Source organism: Leucoraja erinacea, chromosome 18 (genome assembly GCF_028641065.1).
Source record: "Leucoraja erinacea ecotype New England chromosome 18, Leri_hhj_1, whole genome shotgun sequence".
Classification (NCBI taxonomy): Eukaryota; Metazoa; Chordata; class Chondrichthyes; order Rajiformes; family Rajidae; genus Leucoraja; species Leucoraja erinaceus.
In genome coordinates, this window is record NC_073394.1 from 19,775,085 (window position 1) to 19,786,929 (window position 11,845).

General features: G+C 37.7%; 1 protein-coding gene across 8 annotated transcripts in view; it reads left to right on the forward strand.

Moving 5' to 3' along the window:
- Window positions 1-11,643, forward strand: part of dennd5a (DENN/MADD domain containing 5A) — an 85,797-nt gene extending 74,154 nt beyond the window's left edge. For all 8 annotated transcript variants that reach the window (XM_055649474.1, XM_055649480.1, XM_055649475.1 and 5 more), the window contains 5 exons: window positions 357-538; window positions 3,205-3,287; window positions 3,804-3,927; window positions 4,429-4,597; window positions 6,930-11,643. In XM_055649474.1, coding sequence (XP_055505449.1) covers window positions 357-538; window positions 3,205-3,287; window positions 3,804-3,927; window positions 4,429-4,597; window positions 6,930-7,113 — 742 coding nt within the window. In that variant the 3' untranslated portion in view covers window positions 7,114-11,643. The remainder of the gene's footprint in view (window positions 1-356; window positions 539-3,204; window positions 3,288-3,803; window positions 3,928-4,428; window positions 4,598-6,929) is intronic.
- The last annotated feature ends 202 nt before the right edge of the window (window positions 11,644-11,845 follow it).

The following is an 11,845-nucleotide window of genomic DNA, read 5'->3' on the forward strand; positions in this document are numbered from 1 at the left end:
GTATGTATGTATATATGTGTATGTGTGTGTGTGTATGTGTGTGTGTGTGTGTGTATGTATGCATATGTGTGTGTATGTATATGTGTGTGTATATATATATGCATGTATAATGGTGTATATGATCATGAGGGGAATAGATGCTGTAAATCCACAGTCTTTTACCCAGAGTAGGGGATCAAGAATAAGGGGATATAGGTTTAAGGTGAGAGGAGAAAGATTTAATAGGAACCTGAGGAGTTCCTATTAATAGATGGGTTTAAAAGGAGAGAAACTGAAGGGGAACAATAATAATGTATATGCATTGATTTGTCAGTTCTGCAGCATAATGTGATCCATTCTATTTATTCTGTTGCCAGATTTCCATGCGGCAGGTGGCTCGGAAAAGGAGTAGATGATGGGAGTCTGGAAAGGATTCTTGTTGGCGAGCTTGCATCTGCCACTCTGGAAACCGATGAGCGTCACTGTCGCACTCCCCCGATGCAGCAATCCCCAAGTATGATAAGGAGATTTGTCAATATAACTCCTGCCAATAGACCAAGTAAGTGAAGCAGACGTATCTAAAAAGGCGATATCAGAAGTAAAGCACTGTGAAAGGAAAGGTATTTTTTAATCTCAATTTCAATTCAATGGATATGCAGCAACAACAACGGAATCAAGGGATATAGTGAGAAAGCAGGAACAAGGTACTGATTTTGGATAATCTGCCATGATCATATTGAATGATGGTGCTGGCTCAAAGGGCCAAATGGCCTACTCCTGCATCTATTTTCTATGTTTCCATGTAGCATTCTTCTCTTGAAAGGACTATTTAAAAATATTTTAAATTGTTTGCTTGTTGTGGATTCTACAGAATATCCAACAATGGTTCAGTCTCGAGTCATCGGGTTCATCTCCGGTGAATAATTGATTTCAAAATCTTAGTATAAATATAGGGAAATGATTGGTTGAACACTTTTGCTAGTATTAATATAGGGAAATGATTGGTTGAACACTTTTGCATTGTGGAATATATCGCTACAGCATTCGAGCATTATAGTTACAGTTACAAATACTCTGTACATAAAAGAAAAGCCAGGTTCCCCAATGAGGTAGGTTGGAAGATCTAGACTACAAAGATCATGGGGAAAATGGCTCAGTACTTTTTAGTTTTCGAGATACAGCGTGGAAACAGACCCTTTGACCCACCAAGACTGCGCCTCCCAGTGATCACGTACACTAGTTCTATCCTACACACTAGGGACAATTTACAGAAGTCAATTAACCTGCAAACCTGCATGTCTTTGGAGTGCTGATCGGTGACAACATCTCCTGCTCATTGACCATCCAAATGGGTGCCTAGCCCTTTACCCTACTCTCCTAAAACCCATGACTATGTGGATAGGCATTGCTCCAATGGCATCTGTAAATTCACTGATTATGCCATGGTGGTTGGCTGAATCATAGTAGCTGGCCGAATATAATACCTGGGCGAGTGGCGATGTAGAAACAACCACTCCTCAACATCAAGACCAAGGATAGACACAAAATGCTGGAGTAACTCAGGGGCCAGGCAGCATTGCTGGAGAGAAGGAATGGGTGACGTTTCTGGTCGAGATCCGTCTTCCGACTGAAGGACCAATGAACTTGACTTTGGGACGTTGGGAAATTACGTGCTAATTTTCATTGGTGGGTCGGTGATGGAGAGAGTTAGCAGCTTCATATTCCTGGGAGTTGCTGGGGTAACCTGTCCCCAGCTTAATACAAAGATGTAATCTCAAAGAAGGCGTCCCAGCGCCTCTACTTCCTTTGAAATATAAAGAGATTCAGTATGTCGCCAAATACTCTTATTTAAAAAAACAAACAAAAAAACTACAGATGTCCTATAGAAATTATCCTGACTGGCTTCAGCTTGGCATTTCCAATGCACAGGAAAGCAAGAGGGTACAGAGAGTGATAGACTCTGTTATCACGGGCACAGGTCTCCCCATCATCAAAAGCATCCACATGAGGTGCTACTTCAAGAAGGTTGCATACATAATTAGGGATCATTAGGGATCATTAGGGATTAGGGAACTTTAATCATACATTGACAACGGACCACATACCTTGGACCTTTTTCATTGTGTTTTGCACTAATGAATTTTGTTCAGACCTCTTTTAGAAATGTTATGTACAATTTATGTATAATCTATGTAGAAATTGTTTTACATATTTGTCTGCATTTTTGTGCAAGATTTTGCCAGCAACATTTTCATAGTACTTGTACCTCACTGTAGAAACGTAGAAAATAGGTGCAGGAGGAGGCCATTCTGCCCTTCGAGCCAGCACCGCCATTAATTGTGATCATGGCTGATCGTCCCCAATCAATAACCCATGCCTGCCTTCTCCCCATATCCCTTGATTCCACTAGCCCCTAGAGCTCTATCTAACTCTCTCTTAAATCCATCCAGTGACTTGGCCTCCACTGCCTTCTGTGGCAGGGAATTCCACAAATTCACAACTCTCTGGATGAAATTTTTTTTTTCTCAACTCAGTCTTAAATGGCTTCCCCTTTATTGTAAGAACTGTGGCCCCTGGTTCAGGACGCCCACCATTGGGAATATTTTTCCTGCATCTAGCTTGTCCAGTCCTTTTATAATTTTATATGTCTCTATAAGATCCCCCCCCCCCCCAATCCTAGTACGTGCATATGATAATAAACTCAACTTGACGTGCATTTGAAGGGGTGTAATCTTTCACTGAGTTCTTTACTCTTGGCATCACAGAGAGACACAGCACAGAAACAGCCCACCAAATCTGCACTGACCAGCAACCACCCATTTACACTAATCCTGCGTTAATCCCATTCTTCTATTCCCCACTTTCTCAATTCCCACAAGATTTCACCACTCGCCTCCATACAAGGGGCAATTTATGAAAGCATTTACCCGTATGTCTTTGAAGTATGAGAGGAAACCTATACGGTTGAATAGGTTTTTATACCTATGCCATTGAACCAATACAGCACAGGGTGTCAACACAGATGGTGTCCAAGGACAGGATTGAACCCGAGTCTCTTGCATTGTGCGGCAATGCCTCTACTAGCTGCACCATACTAATTATTGATTTTTTACTCATCTTTTTAGTAGATTTCCTTAACTGTCTGTATTCTGTAAACAATCATATTTGAAAATTCAACAAAGAATAAGCAGAACTTGTTCTGAAGAGATTCCTTTATTCTTGTAGAGCTAAACACTGGCCAAATACAAGAATCTGTAGGTGAAGCCATCAATGGGATTGTCAAACACTTTCACAAGCCTGAGAAGGAGGTGAGGAATTTGTATTTAAATATTCATCAGAAAAAGAATATTTCCAAAATAAGGGAAGTTTCATATTGCCCAAATGCATAAGAATTTATTTTATTGACATTTTTTAAAAAGGATTTTTGTTGCAGTTACATTACAAAATAAATAATAATAGTTATTTTTTTAAAAAAGAAACAGGATATTTGTTCAATTACTATCGCATTGCTTTGGTGAATTTGAATTATAGGAAGTTTATTTCTTATTGACCTGAACTCCCCTTGAAGTTGGGTCTTAATATTACATAATCCAACTATGGTATATTATTGAGTACCATCATATCCCTGTTGGATTTCACATAGTTGAGTTTTAAATGCATTGATTCCAATTATTCTTATAATTTAATTGACATGTTTAGCTCTTATTTTGATATCTCCAATAATATGTCACTTCCAATCAGTTGTTAATTTTAATGGAGGTTTTCTAAGCTATGGTGTACTTAAAAATCAATATGTTTGACTTTGTTTTGTGATTGTGATGTAGAGGGGCAGCCTGACATTACTACTCTGTGGGGAAAATGGACTTGTGACAGCTTTAGAGCAGGTGTTCCACCATGGATTCAAGTCACCGCGACTCTTCAAAAGTGTTTTTATTTGGGATTTTTTGGGTATGTATGATGTAAAAATAATTGAATAGTACCATTCAAATAAATTATGAATAATTTGCTGTGGGGTAAATTCGCTGAGATTTTTCAGAAAAGCCCATTGTGAATTGGATTCTAATTGGAATGAAATTAAGTGCTTAAAAATACAATGATGTTTATTTTTTGTTTAATGAGTTGGATGCAGTCTGTGTAAGAAGGAACTGTAGATGCTGGTTTAACCCAAGATGGCCACAAAAAGCTGGAGTAACACATTGGGACAGGCAACATCTCTGCAGAGCAGGATGCAGTCTGTAATTACTTTCCAAAATGGCTGGCTTGTAAGTCAAGGTGGGCAAAATACAGCATTGTTTCAAAGTAATGTAAGAAATAGACTTGGAAAGTTGAGTTGGAAAAATGGTCCTAAATAATATGAAACATTATGTGGGACAAAGGAAGAGTCTGTATTTGGTTATAAGTCAACTGGCCAAAGTTATAATGCTTAATTTTTTTTTTTATTGCTTGCAGAAAAAGCATTTGTCTACTTTGAGAGTTTGGAACATACAGAACAAACCCAGGAAGAGAACTGGCAAACTCGGGCTAAGAAATTTTGCACCTTCGTTGCTGCCATTAATACTGCCCCTCGGAACATTGGCAAGGATGGAAAGTTCCAACTACTTGTGTGTCTGGGGGCAAGGTAAGAAACTTATTTTTCTTTTGTTTTCTAGGCAAAACCAAATGAATTCTGCAGTGTTGATTAGAATTCTTACTTTATACCTTCTAAAACTAGTCACATTATAGTTTTTGACCAAAGGGCAAAGATATCAGACGTAGTGACCAAAGACATATGATTTTTGGTTGACACGGTGGCACAGCTGGTAAAGCTACTGCCTCACAGGGCAAGAGATCTGGGTTTGATCTTGTGGCCGCTTCTGTGTGGAGTTTGCATGTTCTCCCTGTGACACGGGGATTCCTCCAAATGCTCCGATTTCCGCACAACATAGAACAGTACAGTGCAGGAACAGGCCCCGTCCACATTGTCTGTGCCGAACATGATCCAGGTTAAACTGATCTCACATGATCCATATTCCTCTACTCCCTGCACTTCCATGTGCCTATCTAATATCCTCTTAAACACCACTATTGTATCTGTCTCCATCACTACTTCTGGCAATGCGTTCCACGCCCCCACTACTCTGTGTATTTAAAAAAATTGCCCCACACATCTCCATTAAACTTCTCACCTTATAGCTATGCCCTCTAGTGTTGGACATTTCCACCCTAGGTAAAAAAGGTTCTTATTATCTAACTTATCTATGTCAGATCCCACAGACATGTGGGTTTGTAGGTTAATTGGCCCCTGTAAATTGTCCCTATTGTGTAAGGAGTGGATTAGAAAGTGAGATAACATAGAACTAATGTGAACAGCTTGGACCCGATGGGCCGAAGGGCCATTTTCCATGCTCTCAATCATCAATTTTAACTGATTTCACAAGTTTTATTGTGTTGACAATGGAAACATGTAAATTAAGCAAATAGGGGACTGAGGGTGGATCCTTTGGGCGTCTGAGCAGTATCGTGAAACAGGAAAGGAGTCTCTTGTGGACTCCTGGATGCCCTATTATTATCAGCAAAGCACAAAGTGCTGGAGAAACTCAGCGGGCAGATAGCATGTGTGGAGGGAATCTGAAAAAGGGTTCCGACATGAAATGTCGTCTGTCCATTGCTTCCATTGATGCTATCTGACCTACTGAGTTCCTCCAGCACTTTGTGTCTTGCTCAAGATTCCAGTATCTGCAGCTTCTTGTGTCTCTGTTTTATTATTGCATCAGGTGTTTTGAAGAAGTGTGAGTGTGAATGAACTGTGTTTGCTATCATCATTCCATAATTCCCTGGCTGCCACAACACTAGTACATAGAGTGCTAAACAAGACATTTGGTATGCTTGCCTTCATTGGTTGGAGCATTGAGTATAAGAGTCAGGAAGTCATGATTCTGCTTTATAGGACTTTGGTTAGGTCGCATTTGGAGTATTGCGTGCCGTTCTGGCCACCCCATTACAGGAAGGTATTAGAAAAAGTGCAGAGAAAGTTTACTAAAACCATGCCTCAATAGGAGTTGTTAGTTACAGAGAGATGTTAGACAGACTTGGGTTGTTTTCTCTGTAATGCTGGAAGTTGGGGTAGACCTGGTGGAAGTATATAAAATTATGAGAGACATAGATAGGGTAGACAGTCAGAACCTTTTTCCCAGGATGGAAATATCAAATACGAGAAGGCATAGCTTTTAGGTGAGAAGCTCAAAGTTTAAAGGAGATGTGCGGGCCAAATTATTTACACAGTGGCATGTGAGTGCCTGGAACGCCTTATCGGAGGTGGTAGTTGAGGCAAACGCTATAGAGACATTTGGACAGACATATTTATATGGAGGGTGTGGAAGGATGTGCAGGCAGAATGGAGGTAGTCTTTGCATTCTGTTTGGCATATATATTGTGGCCAAAGGGCATGTGCAGGAATCATTAATGTCCTAAATGCAAAATAGCAGAATTAAAGGCATTGAGAAGTACTTTAATTAGATGGTCTTATGAAAGAGTAAAAAAAAACAGAAGAAACTTTAGATTTCATTGTCAAAGGTCCATTCGTCCATTTTAAGTTCACGTTCAAGTGGGTTTATTGTCATGTGTCCCTGACAGGACAATGAAATTCTTGCTTTGCTTCAGCACACAGAACATAGTTGGCATTTACTACAAAACTTTCTTGTACAGGTAGAGCAAGGAATGTTATCCATTTGAAAATAAAAATTCCATCAATCATTTCAATTCTCTTTAAATATCGAAGGAGGAAATCAAAATGTTTTATTAATTTAAATTGTCATGACATTATAATAATCTATTTGTCTCTTGACTATTCACCTGCATCTTTCAATTGGTTATTTTATTAATAATTCAGGACTTTTTACTTCTGAATCATATCTCTCATAATTGAATGAATGGATTGATCTACCACTGTGCCTCTTATTTTAATCTGACAGGGATCACCTCTTGCACAACTGGATTGCGCTGCTAGCTGATTGCCCCATCATTGCTCAGATGTATGAAGATACAGCTCTGATTAAAGACCACACTCTAGTTAACTCTCTCATCAGAGTGCTGCAAACCTTACAGGAATTTAATATCACACTGGAGACGTCACTGGTCAAAGGTATCGACATGTAACTCCATTCACCAGCATCCAACGGAAGACCATACAAAAAAATGACGCATACGTAACATCCAATTTTCCAACTGCAAAGGGAACCCGCTCTAGTAGAAATCAACAACTTGTTTTGAAGTTACAGGAGCTATTTGCCATATAATATATGCCCAGAGCTGTTTTGAACCGATACCCAAGATTGGGAAGGCAATTGTAAGGTTTGAGAAAATATGCATCTGTGCAGATTTTTAATGTTGTTGTCAATTGTAGGTAATCGTTCTTGGTTGTACAGTGTTGTGCAGCCTATCCAAGAATGATGCTTGTTTCAAACTTTTTTTTCTAAAAGAAGAAAAGTATTAAGTTTGATTTATTTTGCTGCAGATTGCCAAGACTTGCACTGTTAAGCTGCAGTTGAAATAGTGTCTGAAATTTTAAATGTATATAAAGCCTGTGCACTGAATTATGCACAGCATTTACTTTGTAGCTGCTAAAAAGTGTGTGTGTTTGTATGTATGAGTGTGTGTATGTGTATATAACATGCAATGTGTGTGTCTGTATATATGTGATATAATGTTTATATGTGTGTCTGTGATATACATAAACAGTATTCTTGTAAATTAAATTAGCAAATTGGTAACATTTTTTCAAATGCCGGTGAGCAAGGATTGAAAATAACATGCTGATATTGTGCTGAGAAAACACAGTATTCATAACATTTTTGAATTAAAAGAAAGATACTCTTCCTCAGTTTTCTGTTTACCTTCTGTTACATAGAGTTGAGAATTGATAGCCCATAATTAATGTTAGTCCTTGGCATTCAACTGCTGATGAAGTCACTTTATGAGTTTGTGCAGTGCAACATTAAAGTCCAAAAAGCTGTATGTTCACAATTTGTTTTAGTGTGCACATGTATGGCTTATGTTTTTTAACGCATTTTCTAGTTGGCTGCTACTATCTATTGTAATACCATCTATGATCCTGGGAACATGAGAAGAATTTCTACCAACAGGGTTATCACACTTCAATTTAATGTTTACTCTCTTTACATTCTGTGCATGTGTCGGATATTAACATTCCTGGGCATGAAAAATATGTTTTTTTGAGTATCTGGGTTTTCTTTTATATACATTATGGGATTACCCCCTATTTATCACATGAATATACTTTAACAAAAGCGTTCTGGATTTCTTACTCTGATATAATGAGGTAAAATGATTTTCCATCCAGCTGTGATTTTTAGACTGTGACGTTTTAGACTTTATCAAATTATATTGTTGCAAGTTATTTTTCTGTAAAGTGGGCTCTAATATTCCTGTGAAGTTTTATTACAGTAATAAAGATTTAGCACAATATTATTTTTACTAGCAATAATATCAGTATTTACTGTGTTTGTTGTGCCAGTGAACTTGATAATAGCCATATTTAATATCCAGATTGTTGTTCACATACCTTGAAATGTCTGCAAAATCAATTAAAAATCAACAACTAATTTACATTTGAGGCAAAATGACCAACAAACCATGTGTAATAAATAGCATAACTTTAGCACGAGGGTGGTAAATCTATACTATTCATTGCCACAGACGGCTGTGGAGGACAAGACTTTTGGTAATTTTAAAGCAGAGATTGAAAGGTTCTTGCTACGTAAGGGTATCAAAAGTTACGGGGTAAAGGCGAGAGAATGAGGTTGAGTGGGAAAGATAAATCAGCCATGATTGAATGGCAGAGTAGACTCAATGGGCCGAATGGCCTAATTTTGCTCCTTATGAACTTCTAACGGAAACTAGTTTGTTTCTGTTACCCGAAACACATGAAACAGTAGTGAAAGGCTTGGATAGAGTGGATGTGGGGAAGATGTTTCCACGAGTGGGAAAGTCTACGACTGGAGGTCATAGCCTCAGAATTAAAGGGTGCTCTTTTAGAAAGGAGGTGAGGAGGAATTTCTTTTGTCGGAGGGTAGTTAATCTGTGGAACTCATTGCCACAGAGGGCTGTGGAGGCCAAGTCAGTGGATATTTTTAAGGCAGAAATATATAGATTGTTGATTAGTACGGATGTCAGAGTTTATGGGGAGAAGGCAGGAGAATGCGGTTAGGAGGGAGAGATAGATTGAATGGCGGAGCAGACTTGATGGGCTGAATGGCCTAATTCTGCTCCCATCATTTATGATCTTTAGATGATCCTGCGAAACAACATTAATAGATTGGACATAGCTATTATTGATCATTTAACAAGTTGTGTTTTAATTTGCCACTGTTTCGACTGTGATTTTATTTGTGTGACAATGATATAGCAAGAGAAAAGCTTATGCCTTGGAAGATCCACCATATATTTTCTTAACCAAATAAACTGAATGATTGCAAAATAATATGATGACTGAGAAGGAAGTGTAAATTAGAATCTGTAAAATCAATATCAAATCGGATTCAAAATGAGAAATAATGAACAATAAAGAATAAAAATAGAATATGCAAGGAAAAATGTTACATTTCACATTTTTAATTCTCCATGAATTAAAACCTGAAGGAATTAAGTGGCACTTGTAATAACAATGTTTAATATCTATTTAATAATTATTAACACACATATTGTTAAAGTATGTGCATTACGACAACTTTCCATGTTGAATTGTTGGTATCCAAGAATTCCATCTTGGTATCACCAAGTAGATGAACAAAGAGGCAGAGATATACCATTTTCATAATGCAGTTGACTGAACATCACAAATTAGAGAATAATTTTTCAATATTTGAACTTAATTGTACTGCTTCTCTTGCTCAGAATTTGCAGCATTGTTTGTACATCAGTAAACAAATGTGCCAGTACAGCTGCTTTTATTTTCTGGAATAATATTTCAATTGGGCCATTAGAAATTTGACATTGCCAGGTAGAAACCAGAATTGCAATTCAGGGTGTCAGTCCAATAGTTTAGTAACTGCACCAAAGAATAACACCACCAAGTGGACATAATGGCTTCTTTGTCTGTTCAACTTGGTGCTTTTTTTTAATAACATAATGTAACAATTGTATCCCAAGTGTACAATAGAAGTGAGGAGAGATGACAAACCAGGGACTATAAAGTACAAGGTAACAACTAATGAATCAAAAAGTGAGCCTGGGAGAGGCTTCTTTATCAAGGCAGGTCAGAACATGAAACATCAGAAGGAGTATCTGAGGCAAATAGCATGATACATGTGGGGGAAAACTAAATGAACACGCATTGAAAAGTAATCTATGATAGCAGATTTAGGTGAAAAAACTCAGTACGTCAAAGGCAAATGGTGTATGATTAAATTTAAATTGTTTTATTGTTCAAATTGTATAGATGTATGGAATCATTTTCCAGAATTTTTAATTATCAGCAATTGTACATTTAATATTCTTAGTTTTAAGTTCTAAGCTACAGGCAGAGGTTGGGCAAGCCAGAACTATTTCTTGGAGCACAGAAGGCTGAGGGGAGATCTTAACGAGGTGTATAAAATCATAAGGAGAAAGGGGTGAATGCACAGTTCTTTTTACCAGGGTTGAAGAACTAGATGGGAGAAGATTAAGGTGAGATGGAAAATATTTTATAGGAACCTAAGGGGCAACGTTTTCATGCAGGGGGTGAGGAGTACTGTATATGGAATGGGCTGCCAGCGGAAGTAGTTGAGGCAGGTACAATAAAAACATTTAAAATACATTTGAATAGGTGCAGGGATATGAACAGTTTAGAGGGATGTGCGCAAATTGGACTAACTTAGATGATAAATGTTGGTAGGCATGGACAAATTGGGCCAAAGAGCCTGTTTTCATACTCAATTACTTCATGTAGATAATGTGGGCATCATTCTGTTCCTAATTTCAATAGAGACCATTTTCCCTTTTTAACAGTGGTGTTATTTTCCAAACATTTCTTCTCTCGCCCCCGTTTTTCTCATTCGCACCACACGACTACACACCAGTGTGTCCAATTTATAAATCCTCAATGAATATTTGGACTTGCTGACTAAAACTGGGTCACACGTTTTGTATCCAATGCAATGAAAAGGCGATGGTAAATTGTAAAGGAAAAGTGGAATTTGCCGCCAAGTTACACAAATTTCAGTTTTCCGATCTTCAATGCTCCTGATAATGTACTGAGGACATGCAAGGAACTGCAGATAGTGGTTTACAAAAAAACTTGCAGTGCTGGAGTAACTATTTGAAGTTTACGGTAAGAGATGCAACTGGCTTCCTTACCATTCTTTCTTTCAAAATGCTACTTATAATTTAATTTCATTAGTTATGTAGCTTAGTGCTACTTAAGAATTTTTTTAAATCATAAAACCTTAATCTAAATACATGTTCTGGTATTGTGAATCTCAATGGTGATAATGGAGTTTCTCCAAAACTGCTCTTTCTCTAAAACACTCTTTAGGAGAGTCGAAAGGACACAGGAATAAATGTGGCTTGCCTTGCTAGAATGAGAGCATTTAATATCTTTTGGTACACTCATGTTAGAGCTTGAAGTGTTCGTTCAATCACTTACTTAAAGGTTCTCGCTTTAAGTGCCCTCAGTACTAACTTCACCTTCTTAAAATAATGTCGGTGCATTCACTTCAATGACGTGTTTACAAAAATTCTGTAGTGACAAAATCGAAATTATAGCTCCAATTTTTTGGACTTTTAGTTGGTACAGTTCTGATATTTTTTAGCCATGCATATGTTGGCTAGATTGTCATAACTTTTTTGTGATTAATACTCATGAACATTTTATAACAAGTTGTACAGAAGA